General features: G+C 38.7%; 1 protein-coding gene, 1 long non-coding RNA gene and 1 pseudogene across 2 annotated transcripts; all 3 read right to left on the bottom strand.

Moving 5' to 3' along the window:
• Positions 1-1,662: 1,662 nt before the first annotated feature.
• LOC137829884 (uncharacterized) lies at positions 1,663-2,130 on the bottom strand. The gene is made up of 2 exons (XR_011084108.1): positions 2,030-2,130; positions 1,663-1,948 (listed from the first exon to the last, which is right to left on the bottom strand). It is a non-coding gene; the product is annotated as an uncharacterized lncRNA (long non-coding RNA).
• Positions 2,131-4,087: 1,957 nt separating this feature from the next.
• LOC137839094 (uncharacterized) lies at positions 4,088-4,753 on the bottom strand. Its single transcript, XM_068648226.1, has one exon. The coding sequence runs from the start codon at positions 4,751-4,753 to the stop codon at positions 4,088-4,090; it is 666 nt and encodes a 221-aa protein (XP_068504327.1).
• Positions 4,754-16,689: 11,936 nt separating this feature from the next.
• LOC137812073 (small nucleolar RNA R71) lies at positions 16,690-16,795 on the bottom strand (annotated as a pseudogene).
• Positions 16,796-24,529: the final 7,734 nt, after the last annotated feature.

The raw sequence follows: 24,529 nt of genomic DNA, 5'->3' as shown, positions 1-24,529 counted from the left end.
ACTGATAATCCGTTAACGATGTTGTATTTTTTAGAAAAAAACAAACCGTAAATAATGTATTTAGAGGAGACTAATATTAAATATAATCCTGTTAAAAATAATTTTTCTTATAATGAATCATCTAATCCGTTAGCATCAATAAGCAGTGAACACAAATGTAAATGATGAGCTCAAGGAGCTGCAAACATCATTTGTAAACTAATACAAATGCAGGATTAAAAAAAAATATCAGTGCATTGGATCTCTCACATAAGTTATATCTAATTAAAAATCGTTATATCAAATTAACTAGATATTAGTAGTTGCTATAAGTTTTACGTTTTCGTTTTGACAACTTTAATTCTTAAGATAGTTACATGGGATCTATTTGTTTTGATATATTATACCTATTCGTTTATTTATATAACAGAACAGAACATTTTAAAAAGAAATTTATTTTAAATTAATAAAAAAAAACTTAAATGAGAAAAAAATTCTAACTTAAATCCTGCAGTCATGTTTACACAATTGAAGAATGTGAGAGCACAAGGCCCTGCATTGTGAAAGAAAATAAAGTTGGCTTGGAAACCAGTTAAGGAAGAAAAAACAACGACACACAACTCAATGTGTTAAAAAGACAGCTATGGGCTGTTTTACAAACTCTGTTGAAGCTGAATTACTAGAGTCATGTATGCTATTAAGATTTTCATACACATAATTTGCCTTATTTTATATTCTCATAATTTTCTTTTGGGTTTTGCTGCACTAGTCTCCCACTTGTATTGTTTTCTTGTTAATGATTGATGTTAATTGGGTCTCCAATCTAACTGGATTGTAAACAACATAACAAGTTGCCTTTTTTAACCAATTTTTTAATGCTTACTATTTTAACCATTAGGAATATAATTAATAGACTCATAAATTTTCGACATTCTATTATATTTAATCTGTTATATGATTTATTATTAAATTTAACAATTAATATAATTTGTTTTACATTGTTTCCAATAGAGCTATGGAAGCTCATGTTTCAAAGAAGAAGCTTCAATATATTACACATAACATAAAGTGTTTATCTCACTACTATTGAATTTATAAATTATATTTTCATTGATATTTTAAATTGTAGTGCCAATCAATAAAAAAATCATAAATGTAAATATTATGTGGTGACACATATGCAACCAAGTATATATTCCAACATTATTGACTCCTGAAACAAGATAATGTATAAGTTAAATATCTTAATCAATTAAATATGAATTACACTTTTTATTGATTATATAAAATTTAAAATTTGTAGATATTTAGTGATTCATTACATTGAACAATGAAAATATGAAGAAAAAAAATAATAGTAAACTTTGTATTTTTAAGGATTATTGGTGGATTGTTTTTAGTTTAATTTAATGATACATGTAAATATTAGATTTTGATCTTTGTATACCGTGTTTATCTTATATAAATATCTATAATTTTTGTAGTATGAATTCCTATTTTTTGTTAAACATAGTAAATTCAAAGTAATTAACCTAAAAAAGAATTAGCATAATAATAATAATTATAACGATTTGTTTATTTGATATTTTCTTAGTCTGAACACTAATAAGGTCTATTATTAAGTTTTAAGCCATATAAAGGTGAGGAATTTGAAGCATATATTTAAGTTTCAAGGCATAGAAAGATAATGAATTTGAAGTAATGTGATGAAATCGAAAATTTAATTTATCATGAAACATATTAATTTATTAATTCTCAATGACATAATTATGGATGAAATGTGTAGCACATCACTGATCACAAGGGCATTCGCATCTGTGAGTTGCCATATTACAAAACGCCTTGCATGGTGGTTTGCAAAAATTCAAGCAATCACGGTTTGTATCACACTTTTGTATTCCGTCAACTTGGTTGTTCTCAGAATATTTGTACACATCTCTTGTATTTGGGATGCTCAACACACCATTCCCTGCAAAAACATACACAAATTCAATAACAATTAAGAGTCTTTTCATAAACTCAAATATCAAAATATGTTCAAAGAATATACCATAGCATGCTATTAGAGCAAATATGACAACACTCAAAGCTATCTTATTAACCACACCCATCTCTCTCTCCTTTCTGCTTTCTGCTTTCTTTCTGCTTTCTACTTTCTTTGTGGGTTTCTTACTCTCTCTTCATTTCAGTTTGTACCTTCTACTACATATTTATACTACTACTTAGTCAATGTTTTGTTCTTTCTTTTATTCATTCTAAATTACTATTAAATAAAATAGCAATCAAACAAAGCAAGTATTAACACTACATTTAAAACCATTGAAGATTCAACATTACCATTATATTTAATTTATTGTTACTATGAATATTAATTAATATAACTAATATGGTTATTAATATTACTAATATTATTATTAATATTGTTTTTAATTTTATTAATGTTATTATTAATATTACTAATATTATAATTAATATTGTTATTAATACTGTAAAAGCCCAAAAAGTTCCTACACACTACACTGTAAACTAATTGAATGGTCTTGTAAAACTTATAGTAATTCAACTATAAAGTAAAGATATACTCCATATATATATAAATATAATTTTTTACAAAATGAGGTTAAAATTTTTTTATCTATCATTTTATCGCTCTTGCAACTATACATATATTTGCTTGTGTATATACTATAATTATCAGACTTTATAATACAAATAAACAATGGAATCTTTACTGTTAATTAATTTTTTTTGCCTTAGATTTCAATTGTATTTGATTTTTTTTTACTTTCACTTCCAATGTGAACGTTGATTCGTTAATATTGTAATGTTTGGGTTTTTCCTTTCATTCGGTGTTTCTTTTCCTTACAACTTTCATTGCCATCAAATCATCTCTAAACATAACTTAGAGGAAAGTCTTGGTACTTAAGTAGTTCATTGTGATTCACCTCATTTTCTTGGGATTTCCAAAGATTCTGAAGTTCCCAGTGATAAATGTAATACAAAAGGACCCACTTTTGTAAGGGCACTAATGCAGAAATGTTAAACAACCGCTTGATCCATCCAATCTTGCCCAGACTCTATCTAAATAGGGATTGCTATTCAATGCCAAAATGACAGGATACTCTAATCCTGCACAAAAATAAAAACTTGCCCCCACTCATACCTATTCCCCAATTCCAAAAGTCCTCCACTTGGGTTTCCTCTACCTGAGACAATCTCACTCATCCATCCAATCCTTACTCCTAAGCCTGTTTTACTCTTCCTGCAGATTCATACCATTTTACTACCCTCATCACCACCAAAAAACCACATATGTTTGTTTGATTAAAAAGTTCCACCTATATGTGTCAATACTGTATCATTATAGCACCAGAGGAGAACATCATTTGGCCACCAAGATTCCTTTAGCCTACCCTCTTCCACCACCTGCCTTCCAATTAACTTTCTCCACCCTTCTTTACTTGCCTTCCAATACAAGTGTTATAAATCATTTATATTATCAATAGATTATGCAACTTCAATTAATGATTATGTAGTACTATGCAGTATCATAGAGCTACCTCCTAGCAACCTGTTTTACTCTTCCTACAGATTCACACCATTTTGCTACCCTCATCACCACCAGAATACCACATATGCTTGTTTGATTAAAAAGTTCCACAGGTATGGTTCATTACTGTATCATTACAGCACCAGAGCAGAACATCATTTGGCCACCAAGATTCCTTTAGTCTACCCTCTTCCATCACCTGCCTTCCAATTTACTTCTTCCACCTTCCTTTACTTGCCTGCAGCTTTGCAAACCTGCAACCCGACAGATCCCTCCTAGCAACCCCTGCACCACCTTACTCTGTTCTTTCTTATTTCCTCTAAACTGTATTCATTTCTTCACATCAAAAGGTTGCTTAACTTCAATTAAGATCATTCTAACCTCATCTAGATGTTAGGTATCAGCTTACTAGTTTTTATACAACATTCTGCAGCAGGAGCACTCCTTTAAAAGGATATATCAGGCGCACTCTAAAATCAAACCTGCAGCAGGAACACTCCTTTAAAAACCATAGAGCGAGCTTGTATCCACACACCCTCAACCACCAGCCTCACCCATTTACTTGTAGCTTCTAATGCAGATAAGGGGGTTCAACATCCAATCTGTAAAAGAATAGCTAAAAGAGGGACCCCTATGCTTTAGCCACTGCCAGGACTTGAGCTGGACTTTCTGAAAAATCTCCTCCACATCTGCTACCCCTTGATTAAAAACAATGGAGTTCCTTGGCTCCCATATACATGCCACTATAGTTGCCCATACTCCTTTCCATAAGAGACTTTGTCTACTGCTGAGTTGGGGTAAGTAAAAACTTTCAAAGTGAGATAAGATGGCATTCTGTTGTACAGACACAATGCCAATCCATCTAAGACATAATGACCACACCCTCTGAGCAGCAACACATTCTATGAATGTATGTTGACATGTTTCCTCCTTTGACTCACACATAGCACAAAGAATTGTGTTCATGATCACCCCTTTTCTACTCAAATTTTCCCTTGTAGGTATTCTACCTATAAGAACCCTCCACGTTGTGGTTAACACGTTGGGGAAGGTTTTGATTTTCCAAAGGTATCTGAACACATCATTTTGGGAGCTTCTAACAGGGTGAGCTATACATTCATACGCAGAATACGCAGAATTTACAGAGAACAACCCCGAGTCATCAAACCCCCATACCTGTATATCTTCTTGATCCCTTGATAGCCTAACTCGTGATAAGTGCATAGCCAATTCTGATTCCAACGTGCTTTTCCACTCGAATCTTACTCTTCTCCAACTATGTTTCCATTCCCACAATGAGTCTACCTAAGAACCAACCTCTTCCACCTTTTGGCCATGGTTCAAAGAGATTGAATAAAGTCTGGGAAATAAGGTTTTGAAACTACTATTACTGGCCCATACGTCCTCCCAAAATCTTACTTTGTCTCCACGTCCTACTTTCCAGATGACTTGCTGATGAAACCAACCTGCTCCTTCTCCCTCCATGCACATTTTATGTAAGTCTCTCCATCACCAGGGTTGGACTTTTATTGCTACTTGCAGGAATTCTAAATCCATCCCATACTTTGAAACCAATAGCTCCTTCCACCTCCCTTTCTCTTCAGATATCAGGCGCCATCTCCGTTTAGCCAGAAAAGCATAATTGAACTTCCTTATATCTCTGATCCCCAAACCACCTTCCTCTTTTGGTTTACACAACACTTCCCAACTGACCCAAGCAATCAGTTTCTTCTCCTTCCCCCAACCTGATGGATATCCAATAGGAGAGGATTTTATTAATGAAGGAAAAGGATTTTCACCTACACATTTGAAGTTCTTCCTTCTAGTCTTCTCACAAATTAAAAGAAGTCAAAGAGAAGATCAAGCCTAAAGATAAAGAAGTCTACAAACTCTCAAATAATAAGCTTCATTTTGAATATCTCTCTTTAAGTAAAAAATATATAGAATAATCTTTAGGAAGGAACTTAGAGGGAAACATAAGAAACCTCTTTTTTAAAAGCATCCTTAGTTGTAGTTTAGAAATATTAGAAGCTTAGGGGGGTGTGAACTTAGTAAGGGATGCTAGGGGGAGTGTAGATATGAGTTAGGAGGTGCCAAACTAGGAAGGAAAGTCACACTTCCTTCATGCACTAGTTGGCGCCGAAATTACATGTCATTTAGGGGCACATTTGCATTTGATTAGCTTTGCATTTCAACACCTTATAGGCTATAAATAAAGGTGCTTAGCTTGTACAAATCAGATTAGGAAATTGAAGTAAGAAAACTCTACTCAATTTGAGAGAGAAATTGGAAGAGCTTTGGTGCCTTCATCAAGTCTTATCTTGGGTGTCTATGGTGAACCTCAAGTGGCGACAACACACTAATCTTGGAGTTCCCACACTCTAAGTGGCGTGATCACTCACCTATTCTTCCATCTCCATAAGTTTTCTATTCTCAAGCTTTGTTTCTTCTTCATGTTCATGTTTTAGTTTACTTGTTCTTCAATTCCATTCGGTACCTTCAACTGCATTTTCAATTCTGTTCGATTGTTTCTTTTAATTGGCTGTATTCAATTGTGTTTCTTCCATTCTTGTTGTTTGATTCAATTTGACAATACATGGACTTCCATGTGAGCTTTGGTTCGGTGCAAAGTCTTGGTGAGTTCTTGAAATAGAACCTTGATCCAATTCTAATTGAAGTGCCAATTCATGACCAACTCAAGTTGTTCCTAAGAATGTCAAAGAATCATGTATTCTTGCTATTGCATTCACATCATGTGGTATCTAGAGTTTAGGTTTGTTTTGCTTAATTTTTGAGTTGTGTTACACTTTATTTTCAAGAGCTCTTTATTTCAAGTTGTTTACCATTCTGTTTTAGGCTTTACTTTGAGTTTCCTTGCTGTTTTTCTTTTGTTACACCAAGTGTTTGTGAAAAGGATTATGGCACTCATTGTTCATATGAGTTTGGCTGCTCTTTTGGAATGGCATTCTCCTTCCTTGAGCTGACCTTAAGCTTCCTTTCACTTGTTGTTCTATCTTGTGGTATGTCTTTTAATTTTTTAATCATGTCAAGATTTGTCTTAGTCATGTTATTCCATAATTGTCATCACTTCTTGTAGTCCTTTTATTGCTTTGTTTGTTTCTTGCTTTGGTTTACTTTCTGTTTCTGAGTTTATTGCTTGATCCTTTGTGCATTTTCATTTTTAGATTTGAGTTCATGCTTGTATTTTAGACCTATACAAGTTCCTCTACATAATTTCCATTATGTCTTTGCTATACTGTTTTTCATTCCTAAATAGGTTACTCTGTTTTCTTACACACGTGCTACTGTTTTCAATTTACTGCAATTAATTGGCTCACTGGAAATTTGTGAAAATTTGGATTTACATTCTTCAAAGTGTTACAAAAGCATAGCAAAAAGAAGTACTCAAAAATTCCAAGTACACAAAAAATGATAAATAAAATACGAAAAGTGTACAATTCTGCCGAAAAAAATACGGTAATTGGGCAGCGATTTTGAAAAATTTATTTCTCTCAATTGGCTTACTGTTTTTAACTCATTCCAGTGCCATTATTGAGTTGAGACATTCAAGTTTCTGTGGTTAATTTTTCACATTCCAGTTCGCTTTCAATCATTCCAGTTAAATCTGTAAACATAGCACAGTTTGCATAAATTTTTTTTTTTCCAGTAGCTTGTTTTTTTGTTTCTTAAATCTAGTCTAGTACTTTTCTCTAGGACTCTTTTGGTGTGCCTTCTTTCTTCATTGAGTTCTTTATTTTCTTGCTTGTCTTTCATTCATTAATCTTTGAGTTTGTCTTACATATAGTATTCCTTTTGCAATTACCTTTCTTTGCTTATACCTTTTCTTGTTTGTCATTCTTTCTTCTTTGGTTTTGTGGTGAAGTACTTTCAAGATTGTGTGCTCTTGCTTTGGAATTTTTCACTTGAGGATTACTAAGGCCTTAAGATAAGCTTGGTGCAGAGAGCATTCTTTCTTTGAGAGTGAATTTCAGTGAATACTTCACTTCGGTTTTGGTTCCCCTTTCTTTTAGCTGACTTTGTTTCCTAACATTTGTTTGCTGTTTTGTGTTTGTTGTTTCTCTTTGATAAAATGGCTCCATATTCTAGTGAGGAATCTTGCAAGCAGAATTCACCTTCTAAAGCTTCTCTTCGTGGTGAATTACAAGAAGCTCAACGCCATATTAGAAGATTGGAGGAAAGGTTGCAAAAACTGGACATGCAACAAGCTGGACCGTCTCATGCTCACCATGCAGCGCACCATTCACATAGACATTCGTCTAGGGGTTCATTCAATGCTTTTGACCGTGAAGAAGTGTGAAGAAGAAGGGAGCCAACTCATTCCTTTCATGGCTATGATCCTAGAGGGAGAGACCACCGTGACAATGGCTATTACCGAGAGGCTAAAGCTAGACTTCCTTTAGTCAAGCTTCCAAGCTTCAATGGAGATAGTGATCCTAACATCTATCTAGATTGGGAGGCCAAGTGTGAGCAGATTTTTGACCTACTTGGGGTCCAAGATGAGCATAAGTATAAGTTAGCTACTTTAGAATTTTGTGATTATGCCATGCAATGGTGGCATGGACTTGTAAAGGACATTATGTTTCACAAGGGTCCTCCCGTGGACTCTTGGAACTCTCTTAAGTTTCAAATGCGCGCTAGATTTGTACCGCCCCACTTTAGGAAAGACCTTATGTTGAAACTCCAACGGTTTCAACAAGACACGCTAAGTGTGGACGCTTATTATAAAGAATTAGAAACGCTTTTATGTAAGTTAGAAATACGTGAGGACGACGAAGCTTTGATTGCTAGGTTTGTTAGTGGGCTAAGGAAGGAAATCCAAGATATTGTGGAATTACAAGAGTATTCATCATTTGGGTCTTTAATTCATCTAACAATGAAGGTGGAAGCCCAACTTGCTAAGAAAAACTCTTTTAAAAACTCCCCAAATAATGGTTACTATACTCCAAATCTCGGACAAACAAAAAGTCTTTTTCAAAATTTCCTTCCCAAGATTCTTCTTTCAAACCCAAGGAATCTCAGCCATCTACTTTTAGGCCTAAATCTCCAACAAAAACGTCTAATAAAAAATGCTTTAAATGTTTAGGATATGGTCCCATAGCTGCAAATTGCCCTTCTAAACGAAATATGTATATGCATGATGGCATTATAGTTAGTGAGCATGATTCCGACTCACCTAGGCATGCTTCACCTTCTAAACCATCCAGTGAAAATGAGAGTGTAAGTCCTTGTGAAGGTGACTTGTTGATGATAAGGCGTATGTTGGGAACAATTCCAAAATCTTTGGACGATACTCAAAGAGAAAACATTTTTCATACCCGATGTCTTATCAACAACAAGTTATGTTCCTTGATTATTGATGGAGGAAGTTGCACTAACGTGGCTAGTACAAGAGTAGTGGAGAAGTTAGCCTTACCCACTATCTCTCATACCAAGCCTTATAAATTACAATGGTTAAGTATCGAAGGTGAAATAATGGTTAACAAACAAGTCCTCATTAACTTTACAATAAGAAAGTATAAGGATGAGGTTTTATGTGATGTTGTGCCCATGGAAGCAACTCATCTTCTTTTAGGAAGGCCTTGGCAATATGATAGACATGTTTTACATGATGGCCTATCCAATACTATGTCTTTTTCCTTCCAAGGGCGCAAGGTTGTCTTAAAACCTCTCTCTCCTAAAGAAGTTCATGAGGACCACATCAAAATGAAAACTAAAAGAGAAAATGAGAAAGAAAAAGAAGTAAGTACTTTACCGAGTCAAACCATTTTCTCCACTAAATCCATCATGTTGACTCGTGCTATGCCTCACATGGACCCTCCAAGGTCTTCTTCTTCTTTATCTTTTTCATTACCTAAGGTTCCTATTGCCACACCAAATTGGTTAAAACATGTTAGGGATGATTTTTTACCTCCTAATAGGTTTCACCATTTAAGAGGTCTTTTTCCAACAAATATCATCATTCCCAAACACATTTTTCCAACTTGGTCAGTTTTTCAAGCCTCCTTTTCTGCTATCCCACCATTTCCTAAAGCTAAGTCATGTTTATCTTTGTCTTCAACTTTTACTTGTACACATAAACTGACTTTGTTACGTGCAGTGTTTTAGAATTCGAGGTCGAATTCTCTCCAACTCGGGGAGTATGATGGATATCCAATAGGAGAGGATTTTATTAATGAAGGAAGAGGATTTTCACCTACACATTTGAAGTTCTTCCTTCTAGTCTTCTCACAAATTAAAAGAAGTCAAAGAGAAGATCAAGCCTAAAGATAAAGAAGTCTACAAACTCTCAAATAATAGGCTTCATTTTGAATATCTCTCTTTAAGAAGAAAATATATAGAATAATCTTTAGGAAGGAACTTAGAGGGAAACATAAGAAACCTCTTTTGTAAAAGCATCCTTAGTTGTAGTTTAGAAATATTAGAAGCTTAGGGGGGTGTGAACTTAGTAAGGGATGCTAGGGGGAGTGTAGATATGAGTTAGGAGGTGCCAAACTAGGAAGGAAAGTCACACTTCCTTCATGCACTAGTTGGCGCCGAAATTACATGTCATTTAGGAGCACATTTGCATTTGATTAGCTTTGCATTTCAGCACCTTATAGGCTATAAATAAAGGTGCTTAGCTTGTACAAATCAGATTTGGAAATTGAAGTAAGAAAACTCTACTCAATTTGAGAGAGAAATTGGAAGAGCTTTGGTACCTTCATCAAGTCTTATCTTGGGTGTCTATGGTGAACCTCAAGTGGCGACAACACACTAATCTTGGAGTTCCCACACTCTAAGTGGCGTGATCACTCACCTATTCTTCCATCTCCATAAGTTTTCTATTCTCAAGCTTTGTTTCTTCTTCATGTTCATGTTTTAGTTTACTTGTTCTTCAATTCCATTCGGTACCTTCAGCTGCATTTTCAATTCTGTTCGGTTGTTTCTTTTAATTGGTTGTATTCAATTGTGTTTCTTCCATTCTTGTTGTTTGATTCAATTTGACAATACATGGACTTCCATGTGTGCTTTGGTTCGGTGCAAAGTCTTGGTGAGTTCTTGAAATAGAACCTTGATCCAATTCTAATTAAAGTGCCAATTCATGACCAACTCAAGTTGTTCCTAAGAATGTCAAAGAATCATGTATTCTTGCTATTCCATTCACATCACAACCCCCATAGGAACCTCCGTTGTAGGCTGATTATGGTGCTTTATAAAGAGATAGGTAGAATAGTGGCACTACTGTTATAACTGATTTGATGAGACATATTCTCCCTGCCAAAGATAGAAATCTCCTTCTCCATGCATTGAGTCTGGCTCTTAGTTTACTTAGGACATGCTCCCAAAAAATGGTCTTCCTTGGATTCCTTCCCACCTCTAGGCCCAGATACTTAAACGGAACTCCCATCTGGTCACAATTCAAGGTTTTTGCATAGCATACCATGGCGTTTCGATTAACATTTACGCCTGCAATTATGGATTTTTGGATATAGCCGCATTTGTATATGCTTCTGAATCAGGTGAGAGGGTTTAAGGGTATAGCATTTACAAATGCGACTATTACCATAGTCGCATTCGTAAATGTGTTTTACAATGGCGGCTTTGGTAAATAGACGTTGTACCATCCAGGTCTCGGTTGACCGTTGACCGTTGACCAAAGTAGACATGGGACCCCCGAAGGAGGGGCCCACGCGGAAGGTTCAGTTGGTTAGGAAAGAGTCTTATTAGGCTCTCATGGAAGAGGACCGAGGAGGTGTCGGCTTGGAGGAGGGGCGAGGAGTCCTCGGCCCTCGGCACCCGAAGAGGAAGATGAGTCAGAAAGGTGGCTTGAAGGCCACATCCCAGCTATCAGTGTAGAGGAGCCCAAACCACCAAGACCATGCATGAGGGTGTAGGGAAGCGGCAGTACGCCACACTGCTAGAGAACCACTGGAACCGATACGACTCGGTAAAGTCTCGTTCTAGCGGCGATCGACATCCATGGGACGTGTGAGGGTAGTGTACGCTCAGCCTGGATGAACCCTCTGATATTGGGTGTATGAGTTGACGCTTTAGGGATCATCCTGTGCCAGTTGCACTTCGAGAAGGGAGTCTTACACACTGGGGTTTCCCTAAGTTGGGTTACAGTGTTGTAAGGCCACCCATGCAGAGATATGCTTAAGTCAGAGGAAGACACGTGGCAGAAGCACCGGGAAGGTATATAAGCCTTTCTGAAGGGCTTAGCAAGGTACGTTTTAGACATTTGACATTTTACACATTCTCACACTTTACACACAAGGGACTTGAGAACGAGAGAGAATTCAGTTACAATTCAGTTACGCGCTTCATGAACACGGTGCCTGTGGTGTTGTGATACGGAGGTGTAACGGTGTTTTCTACCAGTACTGACTTGAGCGTCGGAGTGCAAACTGCCGTGAGGGCACCCTTTTGTCTCTCTGTTTCAGGTATTCACGACGGCGAAGGGTGAAGATTGGAACGAAGACGAATGAGTCCTTGATACGCAGCTCGTAGCTACGCTCGAAGGCAATCTGGTCAACCGACAGGAACATTTGGCGCCCACCGTGGGGCCCGATCTAAAACAGCAGTCCCACAGCAAGAAGTTCGAGTTTCAGTAGCGACAACGAAGTTCTTGGAGGTTTTCCAAGATTCTTGCAAGATTCACCGAAAATCTTCAAGATTCACCGAAAATCTTCAAGATTCGTTCGGTTCCACCGAAGAAAGTTCCAAGATTTGCAAAAACAGTTCTAGATTCTCCAAGAAACCATGAAGAATGAGGACCACTAGGCAGAGTTGAATAGCGCGCGAAGAGAGTGATGGCATGACCTTGCAGCATGTCAAGGAGGTGATGCAAGGCCTTCAAGAGGCAATGGCGGTGTTGAGGGCGGAGCAAGAACGCATTCAGTTGGAGCTTGCGGCGTCGCAGGCGAGAAACGAAGAGTTGTGTCGCGAACGAAGAGTTGTGTCGCGGGATGCGCAACCACCCTGGGAATCGCAAAGTAGAGGATCGCGAGTGCTTCACACCACCCAGGGAGTTCCCCATGCCTTTCTCGCAGTCCATCATGGAGGCAGTGATTCCACCCACGTTCGTAGGCCCGAAGGTTACTTTCACGGGGATGGAAGATCCAGATGCACACCTCACTGTGTTTCGCACGCAAATGATGCTTGTCGGTGGTTTTGACGCCGTGAGGTGCAAGTTATTCATGAGCACGCTGGCAGGGATGGCAATGGACTGGTTCATCAGCCTTCAAGATGGCCACGTGACATCCTTTGCACAGCTATCATAGCTGTTCATGGAGCCGTATATCGCGAACCGGGCTCCCCCGCCGGTGTCGTATGATCTCTTTGATGTGAAGCACTATTAGGGGGAGACATTGAAGAAATACATCAACCGTTTTGGGGCGCAGGTGGTGAAGGTTGGCACCACCGAAGAGCCAATGATCGTGTATGCGTTCAGGAAGGGAATCTGCACTGGGCCATTATGCGAGTCCCTCATCAGGAATCGCCCCAGAACTTTCGCAGAAATCAGGCGTCGGGCGGTGGAGCACATCGCCATGGAAGGTGAGGTGCGCGAGAAACGTGCAAGTGTCGCACCCGCACGCCCTAGAACATAGTCGTGCGAACAACCCACGAGGGTGAACGAGATCGCGACAGGGAGGAGAGGTCAAGAGAGGAAGTGCCCCTACGAGGCGAGGAAGCCACAAGCGAGGGGCCGCTCAGGGGAGAACAGGCCGGTTAGGCACGACTTTATGGTGGAGCTGAAGGACCTCATTGCAGTGCCTAACATCGTAGATAGGCTGAGGGTCCCTATGAAGACAGATAAGGTGCTGGGACCACACAAGGACGCGTGGTGTGAGTTCCATCAGGCGTTTGGGCATCGAATCACCAACTGCCTAGCTTTGGGCTATCTGTTGGATGAGCTAGTGAAGAGCGGGTTCTTGAATGACTATTTGGCGGGGTCATCCGCAACCACAGCCTTGGAGGCACCAGTAGAAGATCAGGCACCAGTATCCGCGGTGAAGGCGCCCGCAGAGGCGGTACCCATGGAGGAAACGCCCGCGGGGGAATTGCCCATGGGGGAAGCGCCTGCTGAGGCGATATCTGGAAGGCAAGGCCGCAAGGGTGTAGCTCGTGCGGAGAACACTCAGGATAGGCGTCCCGAGCCGGTTGAGAATGTGGTAGAGAGGCAGATTGGTGGAAAGACCTTTAAACTGGGACGGTTGCTGAGTCAAGAAGAGCAGGACCAGGTGGCGGCAGTAATCTCACGATTGCTGAGTCACCTGGACGCCTTTGCATGGTGCGCCTCGGACATGCCCGACATCGACCCGGATATTTTATGCCACCATCTCACCATGGACCCCAAGGTCTGCCCTGTGCGACAGAAGAGGAGGAAGTTCAACGAGGAAAGGTTCCTCGTCATGCAGGAAGAGACCAAAAAGCTGCTGAGTACCGACCACATAAGGGAGATCCAGTACCCTGAGTGGCTGGCCAACGTGGTGTTAGTAAATAAGGCAAACAGGAAGTGGAGGATGTGTGTGGGCTTCACTAACCTGAATAAGGCGTGCCCCAAAGATTCGTATCCCCTGCCCAGCATCGATGGGTTGGTGGATAGCGCCTCGGGCAAGATGCTGAGTTTTCTAGATGCGTTTTCGGGGTATAACCAGATCAAGATGCATCCTCGTGACGAGTGCAAAACGACGTTTATGACTGAGACGTGCTGTTATTGCTACAAGGTGATGCCGTTTGGGTTGAAGAATGCAGGCGCCACCTATCAAAGATTGATGGACAAGGTCCTGGCACCCATGTTGGGTAGGAATGTGCAGGTGATAAGTGTCTAATTTCAGTAATATTTCATATTAAAATATAGGCACTTATGAGGATTTATTGCTAATTTACATATAAAATAATTCATAATTTATGAATTTAGACCTTTTTACATTTTTTATGATCTTTATTTGAATAAGAGTATTTTATTCCCAAATTTGGTGTTAATTGCAGATTTCTAAGGAAGATTGGAGATTTGGATTAAAGATGAATGATTTGAGCTAAAAAGATAAAGATAGAAGGTCCCTGAATGGAAAAGGATGCAAAGAAAGATTGGGCCTTTTTTTATGTTTTATCATTTAGCCCATTAGCGCGACATAGGAAACAACCTAACCCTAGAAAACTAGGATAAATAGAGGGCTAGAGGCTCAACCTTAGTGTGCGAGATTGAGAGGAAAACACCATAGAGTGAATTGTAACCCAATTGGTAGAATGGAAGGTGATAGAAGTATGCGTGACTAATTCTACCCCTTTGGGATTGGGAGTAATATGCTCAAACTCTTATGTATTGAGGTGATATTTTATATATTAATATTCAGTTCTTGATTGATTATTGGTATTGTTGTTTTACTTTTAATTTTCCGTGACAAATTGAGAATCTTAAATCTGACCGGGAGGTATTTTTAGGGTTCGGACCTAAACAACAATACTTAACATATTTGAGTGCTAGGAATAGACTTGAAATGTTAATTGCTATTAAACGTCTGAGCTTCGTTCTAAGTTGTTCTTATAATTATGCGAGGGATCGATAGTTAGGGAACATTCTTAAGGATTTTATATGCGAGGAATCAATATAAATGATTTTTATACGGGCATCAATTTCAATTAAAGAACTTAATATTGACATGTTAATCAAAATACATGAGAGTGAGAGAGATGAAACCTAATCCCTATTTTTCCAATTGAAACAATTAATTCTTTGTCTGTTTTCTTATTGATCATCGCCAACACAACCACTCTCAATACACTTTTAATTGTTTTGTTCTATATTTAGCGATTATTGTACTTGATAATTCACTGTTCCTTGTGGGATCGATATCCGTCCTTAGGGACAATTATTACTTCTGACAAACGCGGTGCACTTGCCGTAAAAAGTCATCAAGATTTTGGCGCGGTTGCCGGGGAACAAGTTTGATTTGTTGAGTATAATTTCCTAAATATTGTGAATATTTTAATTGTTTTGATTTGTTTTATTTTTTATTTTTTTTTTACAGATTTTTTTATATTTTATTTGATTTTAGTTCTTTTTTGGTTTAGTTACGTAGTTTTATTTAGGTTTAGGTAGTTTTTATTTATTTGTTTTAATTATTTATCTATTACTAGTTTTAGCTTTTATTTTTACGTTAGTTTACGAAGTATCTTTAAAATAAGTTAGTTAGTTGTTTACGTTTTATTTTATTTGTTTTATTCTATTTTGTTTTTATTTCTAGTATTTATTTTATTCTGTTTTTATTTCTTGATTTTAGTTATTTCTCGTCTTCATTGTTTTCTTCTATTCTGTTTTAGTTTTTATTTTATTTATATTTATATTTTTGTTATATTTTTTTTTTCTGAATATCTTTGTTTTTTTTTTCATTTTAGTGTTTTGTTTTTGTTTTATTTTATCTTTAAGTTTTAATTTGTAGTTTATTGAGTTTATTTTAGTTAGCTATTTAAATTCTTGTTTATTTTTTAATTTTCAAAAAAAATAAAAATAAATAAATAATAATATTAAATATAAATTTGCGGTTACTACTGGTGAATTTTTCCTTCTAACCCTTGCATTAGTTGTTTTTATATGATATTGAGAGGTCAAGTTCCAGAAGACCACTTGCTATTTGAAGCAGAAATTGAGAAGGTGGCCAGAAAAAATCGAAAATCAAAGACAAAAGAGAATCAAGAAGATAATACAGAGTATTCTTCAACATCTTCTTCTTTTTCCATTGATTTTTTTCAGGAGAATAACAACATGGCGGGGGAGGAAACACCACCTCCTAGGAGAACTCTTGGAGATTACGCCATACATCAAGGGCCTAGACACTTTTCTAGCATTGCAGTGCCTGCAACTAACAGGGCCTTGGAGATGAAGCTTGCGTTCCTTACCCTCATTAGTACCAATCAATTCACGGCGATGGATCATGAGGATCCTCATACACACTTGGCTACTTTTTATGAATTGGTGGGAACTATGGGTTTCCAATCAGGTGATCTTGAGAGTGTATACATGCATTTATTTCCTTTTTCTTTGGCAGGGAAAGCAAAGGAGTGGCTTATATCTCATCCTAATCAGAGTTTAACCAAATGAAAGGATGTGGAGGAAAAAATTTTGCAAAGATTTTTCCCAATCTCTCGCTACATCAATGCTAAGTCTGAAATATCTATGTTCAGACAAGGAGTAGAAGAGTCTTTCTGTGAGACATGGGAGAGATTCAAGAGGATGCTGAGAAAATGCCCAAACCATGGGTTTGAAGATATTGCTCAACTGAGCATATTTATTAATGGTCTCAGATCAAATACAAAGATGCTCCTAGATGTCGCGGCTGGTGGCACAATGATGGCTGTTGATGCAGATCAAGCAACAAGGATTATAGAAGCTTTGGCCACAACTGACTATCAAGCTCAACATGATAGACAAAATCATTAAAAAAGAGGAGTATTGGAGTTAAACACTGCAGATGCATTGCTAGCTCAAAACAAAATTCTGACACAGCAACTTGAGCAACTGACCGCACATATGACCCAATTACCCCAAAAGTTGCATGCTGTTCAATCACTCAAAATTCAGAATGTACCTCTCAGGTGTGATTTTTGTGGAGGTGATCATCCTAATGGTCACTGTTCTTATCAGAACAACGCATCCGAAGTTGAGGTGAATTATATGGGCAATCAAGTAAGGCAAGGCGGTTTTTCCAACAATTATCCTCAAGGTTGGAAAAATAATCAAAATCAGAATTTTGGATGGAAGCAAGACTATAATTCATCCAACAAGCAAGGGCCTTTCCAACAGCAGCATTAATCGAATTCTCCATCTATTCCTGACAGGATGAATAAAGTGGAAGATGTTTTGTCAAAGATTGTGAGTACACAGGAAAATGGTATGGCTACGATTAGGAGCATGGAAACTCAGATAGGACAGCTAGCTAAACAAATGTCACAACTCACACAAACTGTAGAAGGGAAAATTTGCCAATTCTCACCTAACACTACCATCAACCCCAAGGAGCAGTGCAATAACATCACTACTGAGGGAGAAGAAAATGATGAGATGGTGAAGGTTGAAAAAGAAAAGGAAAAAAATAAGGAAGAGGGAGAAAATTGTGAAATTGTAGAAATTGCAAAAGAAATATCCCACAGGAACATAAAAAAAGAAAAGGAAGGATTATTTTCTGACAATTTGCTTCCAAAAAATTATTTTGCAGGATGGCCAGAGAAAAAGACATATTTTGATGAAGTTAGAAGGAAGATATGTTGTTTTAAAAATAAATATGGAGAGAAGGAAGCAGGGAGCAGTTTCTCAAAAACTTTGCCAAAGAAATTCAGGGATCCAGGGAGTTTTACTATTTCTGTGTCAATTGGTAATTTATTTGTGTATAATGCTTTATTGGACTTAGGGTCAAGTGTATATTTGATGCCAATAGACAAATTCATATTTTCGGTGGATTTTGTTATCCTGGACATGAAAGAAGATGAGGATGTCCCTTTGATTCTCGGCAGACCTTTAATGAAAACTGCTAAAGTCATAGTTGATGTTGACAAGGGAGAAATTCTTGTAAGGTCTCATGATGAAGAGGTAAAATTTAATCTTTTTAATGATGTAACCAAGTGTACTGCAGATGAGACTGGGAAACAAGAGGAAATTCCAAGAAATAGTGAAAAGATGAAGAGTTCAAAGTCAAAGGAGAAAGTTATACGTCATGAAAAGTTAGAGGCAAAAGGAGACAATCAAGGAAAGCTAGTGGAAGGAGAGAAGTATCGTCCAGGACAACCTATCATGCTCAACGCAGGTAGGGGTAGAGGAAGGAAGAAAACGAAAAAATTATGGGTCATCAAGGAATTGAAGAAGGACGGAAAAATTGAAGTTGAAGAGCCATATTCAAGACGGACAACAGTGATAACACAAGCACGAGTGGAACAAGATAAATATCCTCCTTGATAACAAACTTTCGTCAAGCTATATGACGTTAAACGAGCGCTTACTGGGAGGCAACCCAATCCACATTTTAGTTTTAGGTTGTTACCTTTGTTTATTTTATTTTTCAAAAAAAAAAAAAAAAAAAACCTTGTATGCCTCCTAATCATTTTGCAGGTTATGTATTTTGACCTGAGGACAGGTTCTATTATTCAGGGGGGCAGATCCAGCAAATGAAACAAGACTGTAGATAAAAATTTTAACAAAATGTTGGATGACTTCTTAAGAAGAGAGGATTGAACAAAAATATGGTTTTATCTCTCTAATTCTCTTTTCTTTTCAGTTATTTGAATTTTTTCTTATTTTATTTATTTTATTTTTCGGTTATTTTGTTTTCTGTTTATTTGCTTATTTGTTTGTTTTGTTTTTATTGCTTATTTTGAATAAATTTCCTGTTTTATTAGTTTGGTAATTTAAGTCTTGAATTATCTTTCTTGACTAAATTTCAGTTTTAATTTGTTTGTTTTCTAGTTTATTTTTATTTTTTCCAAATAAAAAAAGAACTAGAATATTAATTTTGAATTGTGGAAAAAAGAATTTGTGTTTAAATATTAAATAGTGAGATGAATTAGACACATGTTAGAAAAGAAAATACGATTGAATCCCTATTCAAATGTAGTTCAAATATGATACATGAAAATTTAACAGGATGATTGATTAGGACAGATAATGACAAGACAAAAAGGAATGAGACCATTTAAACCAAGTGAGTGTGTGAACCTTAAACAGTTTTGAGAGTTTTACTGATGATTTGACAGTTGTGGTTGCTTAATTTTTATTTTTGTTGCATCATAAAAGAGCATGAAGATGATTGAGGCATTTGTTTGTGTTAATTAGGAGCCAGGGCCAAAAAGCCAACCTTTATATTAGAATTCCATTTTTTTTATATCCCCTTTGGGCTAAGAAATTTTTTGTTAATATTGCACCTTAACCTTTATTGATATAATTTTCTACCCTTTAGCATGTCTAAGGAAGGAGAATATAGATGCAATACATATAGAAAAGGGAATGGTTGGTTCTGATTTTGAAAGTTCAAAAAGTTGAAAATAGGAAGAATCTTTTCCTATTATTGAAAAAAAAAACAGAGAGAAACAAAAGAAGAAAAAGAAATAAAAAAAAAGATAAAAAATTCATGAAAAGAAAGAAAATGGGGAAAAAGGTGACATCGAAAGAAAGTGGTAACTGGATAACATATATGTTCTCTATAATTGAATTGTAGGTATGTTCTTCTTCTTTAAGATGTGCATTTTGTTATCTAAGAAAAACCAATATTTTTTGGAAGCCCAGCCTCATTACAACCCTGGAAAAGACCTCAAGATTCATGTTTCTAATATGTTTGTGATTTGAAGATGAAATGAAAAGCAACTGTGATTTGTTATGATTCAGTGAAAATATAGAGAAACACTTAACCGTGAGCATATGAGAAGATATTCCTTGATGAATTGTCATTTATTTGTTTTGATTTGATCTTGGAAATTGATTGTGTCTATAATTTTCTATATTTGAGTTTGGAAGCATCATAAGTTTCTAATTTGATTTATTGTTTAGTGAATTAAGTTGTTTGATATTTAAATTAAAATATATTCATTTACTTTGCTTGAGGACAAGCAAGATTCTAAGTTGGGGAGAATGATAAGTGTCTAATTTCAGTTATATTTCATATTAAAATATAGGCACTTATGAAGATTTATTGCTAATTTACATATAAAATAATTCCTAATTTATTAATTTAGACCTTTTTACATTTTTTATGATCTTTATTTGAATAAGAGTATTTTATTCCCAAATTTGGTGTTAATTGCAGATTTCTAAGGAAGATTGGAGATTTGGATTAAAGATGAATGATTTGAGCTAAAAAGATAAAGATAGAAGGTCCCTGAATGGAAAAGGATGCAAAGAAAGATTGGGCCTTTTTTTATGTTTTATCATTTAGCCCATTAGCGCGACATAGGAAACAACCTAACCCTAGAAAACTAGGATAAATAGAGGGCTAGAGGCTCAACCTTAGTGTGCGAGATTGAGAGGAAAACACCATAGAGTGAATTGTAACCCAATTGGGAGAATGGAAGGTGATAGAAGTATGCGTGACTAATTCTACCCCTTTGGGATTGGGAGTAATATGCTCAAACTCTTATGTATTGAGGTGATATTTTATATATTAATATTCAGTTCTTGATTGATTATTGGTATTGTTGTTTTACTTTTAATTTTCCGTGACAAATTGAGAATCTTAAATCTGACCGGGAGGTATTTTTAGGGTTCGGACCTAAACAACAATACTTAACATATTTGAGTGCTAGGAATAAACTTGAAATGTTAATTGCTATTAAACGTCTGAGCTTTGTTCTAAGTTGTTCTTATAATTATGCGAGGGATCGATAGTTAGGGAACATTCTTAAGGATTTTATATGCGAGGAATCGATATAAATGATTTTTATACGGGCATCAATTTCAATTAAAGAACTTAATATTGACATGTTAATCAAAATACATGAGAGTGAGAGAGATGAAACCTAATCCCTATTTTTCCAATTGAAACAATTAATTCTTTGTCTGTTTTCTTATTGATGATTGCCAACACAACCACTCTCAATACACTTTTAATTGTTTTGTTCTATATTTAGCGATTATTGTACTTGATAATTCACTGTTCCTTGTGGGATCGATATCCGTCCTTAGGAACAATTATTACTTCTGACAAACGCGGTGCACTTGCCGTAAAAAGTCATCAGCAGGCCTATGTAGATGATATGGTGGTGACCTCCCAAGAGAGGGGGCGTCACACAGCTGATCTGGAAGAGCTGTTTGCCACAATAGCAAAGTACCGCCTCAAGCTGAACCCTGAGAAGTGTGTCTTCTAGGTTGAGGCGGGTATGTTTTTGGGGTTTCTGCTCACCGAGCGAGGAATAGAGGCGAACCCCAACAAGTGCGTGACGATTCTTGCAATGAGGAGTCCCGCCTCGGTGAAGGAGGTGCAGCAGTTGACGGGGCGGATAGCCGCTTTGTCCAGGTTTGTGTCCGCTGGAGGAGACAAGGGGCACCCTTATTTCCAGTGCTTGAAAAGAAACAGTAGGTTCGTGTGGACCGAAGAGTGCGAGGCGGCATTCGTCAAGCTCAAGGGGTATCTGGCGGCTCCTCTCGTGCTTTGTAAGCCATGGACCGAAGTGCCCCTCCGGTTTTACTTTGCGGGGACCGAGTGGGCGATCAGTGTTGTGCTATTTCAGGAGCAGGATCAGACCCAGAAACCTATATACTTCGTAAGCAAGGTCCTGCATGGACCGGAGGTGAGGTATCAATCTTTGGAGAAAATGGCTTTGGCGGTGGTGTTCTCGACCAGGAGGCTCCGCCACTAATTCCAAAGCTTTACGGTGGTAGTGATGACGGACCTCCCCATCCAGAAGGTGTTACAAAAGCCAGATGTCGCAGGGAGGATGGTGTTCTGGGCGGTGGAGCTATCTGAGTTTGATATTTTGTACGAGCCCAGGGGGTCCATCAAGGGTCAAGTGTACGCAGACTTTTTGGCGAAGCTCTCGCCAGGAAGCACCCAACAAGAGGAAGAGGTTGGCTCCCAATAGGTGCTCTCGGTGGATGGGTCCTCAAATCAGCAAGGGAGTGGACGAGCAGGCCCTGAGGTTTGCTGATCGAGAAGGCCCTGAGGTTTGCGTTCAAAGAAAGTAATAATCAAGCAGAGTACGAGGCCCTAATAGCTGGGATGCTCTTAGCCAAAAAGATGGGCACGCGGAGCCTGCTGGCGAAGAGTCATTTGTAGGTGGTCACGGGGCAGGTGACCGGGGAGTACCAAGCCAAGGATCCACAGATGGCTGCATATTTGAGGTATGTCCAAGTGCTGAAAGGGGCGTTCGTGGCGTTCGAGTTGGTCCACGTCTCGAGAGAGCAGAATGCCTGTGCTGACCTGCTCGCCAAGCTGGCCAGCTCAGGCAAGGGGGGGAGGCAGAGGACGGTCATCCAGGAGACCCTCAAAATGCCGCGAACGTTTGTGGAGGATAACAGGGTGGACGTCCTTCAGATCAGTGCGTTCAAGGGAAGGCCGAGGAGTCATCGGTCCTTGACTCAGGACACAGTGAGGGCCCCCAATATAAGTGTTTACCCGGCCTCGCCAGAAGGGGAGGGCTCCATACAGGTGTGCACCCTGGAAGAAGGGGACACGTGGATGACGCCTTATAGGCGCTACATCGCGAATGGGATCCTCCCAGCAGAACCCGAAGAGGGCAAGAAGATAAAGAGGAATTCCGCGAGGTACACTCTCGTGGACGAAGCGCTGTTCAGACACGGGTTCACGCACCCGATCTTGACAGCGTGAGTGGAGATGAGTGCACAAGGTTAATGTCTGAGCTCCATGAAGGGATTTGTGGGAGCCACGTAGGAGGAAGGTCTTTGGCGTCCAAGGTGGTGCGTGCAGGCTTCTACTGGCCAACAGCTAGGGAGGACTGCGTAAGGTACGGCCAGCGGTGCAAGTAGTGCCAACTGCATGCCAACTGACACAAGGCACCCCTAGAATCGCTGAGGTCAATTTACAGTCCATGGCCCTTCCACACGTGGGGAATTGACATTCTGGGGCCCTTCCCATTAGAAATAAGGCAGATGAAGTACTTGATAGTTGCTATTGAGTACTTCACAAAGTGGATAGAAGCAGAGTCGGTGGCGCAGATCACCGTACCCAAGGTACAACACTTTGTCTGGAAGAACATTGTGTGTCGCTTCGGTGTACCGAAGCGCCTTGTCTTGGATAATGGTACTCAATTTGCAAGCTAGCAGCTGGGAAAACTGTGTACAGAGGTAGGCATCAAGCAAGTGTTCGTATCTGTCGAACACCCCCAGACAAACGGACAGGTGGAGTTCGCGAACAGAATCTTGCTGAGGGGGTTGAAGAGGAGGCTTGAGAAAGCCAAGGGAACTTGGCGGAGGAGGACTGCGTAAGGTACGGCCAGCGGTGCAAGTAGTGCCAACTGCATGCCAACTGACACAAGGCACCCCTAGAATCGCTGAGGTCAATTTACAGTCCATGGCCCTTCCACACGTGGGGAATTGACATTCTGGGGCCCTTCCCATTAGAAATAAGGCAGATGAAGTACTTGATAGTTGCTATTGAGTACTTCACAAAGTGGATAGAAGCAGAGCCGGTGGCGCAGATCACCGTACCCAAGGTACAACACTTTGTCTGGAAGAACATTGTGTGTCGCTTCGGTGTACCGAAGCGCCTTGTCTTGGATAATGGTACTCAATTTGCAAGCTAGCAGCTGGGAAAACTGTGTACAGAGGTAGGCATCAAGCAAGTGTTCGTATCTGTCGAACACCCCCAGACAAACGGACAGGTGGAGTTCGCGAACAGAATCTTGCTGAGGGGGTTGAAGAGGAGGCTTGAGAAAGCCAAGGGAACTTGGCGGAGGAGGTTCCCAGGATAGTGTGGGCTTATCACACCACGCCCCAAACTTCCACCATGGAGACGCCGTTCAGCCTAGTATAAAGATCAGATGCCATGATCCCAGTAGAGATCCATGAGAGCTCACCGCGCTTCCAGAGTTTTGTGGCTGAAGAGTCCAACGAGGAGAGGAGGGTGAATCTAGATCTGTTAGACGAAGCCAGAGAAGAAGCGAGAATAAAGGTTGAGGCCGTGAAGAGAAGAGTAGAGCACTAGTACAACTCCAAGGTGAAGCCTCGACAGTTCCAAGTGGCTGACTTGGTGATGCGGAAGGCTCATCCATATGAGTTGGAAAACAAGCTGTCTCCCAAGTGGACCGGACCCTTCAGGGTGATCGAGGCTCGGGGGAACGGCTCATACAAGCTTGAGATTCTGGAGGGAGGCTTCATCCGGCGCACTTGGAACGCGACAAACTTGAAGTTTTATTTCAGTTAAAAACTCTATGTAGTGTACAGTTAAGGGGACACTCATTTTCCCTTTCAGGGGTTTTTTAACAAGGTCGCCCAAGTAAATATCAGTTTGAGCATACATTGTCTCAAGTTTTATTACGATCTAAAGAAACGCTAAGAAG

The sequence above is a fragment of the Phaseolus vulgaris genome, chromosome 11 (assembly GCF_000499845.2).
Source record: "Phaseolus vulgaris cultivar G19833 chromosome 11, P. vulgaris v2.0, whole genome shotgun sequence".
Lineage (NCBI taxonomy): Eukaryota > Viridiplantae > Streptophyta > Magnoliopsida > Fabales > Fabaceae > Phaseolus > Phaseolus vulgaris.
The sequence above is the reverse complement of the archived record's forward strand: the minus strand, read 5'-3'. Positions and strand labels throughout refer to the sequence as shown.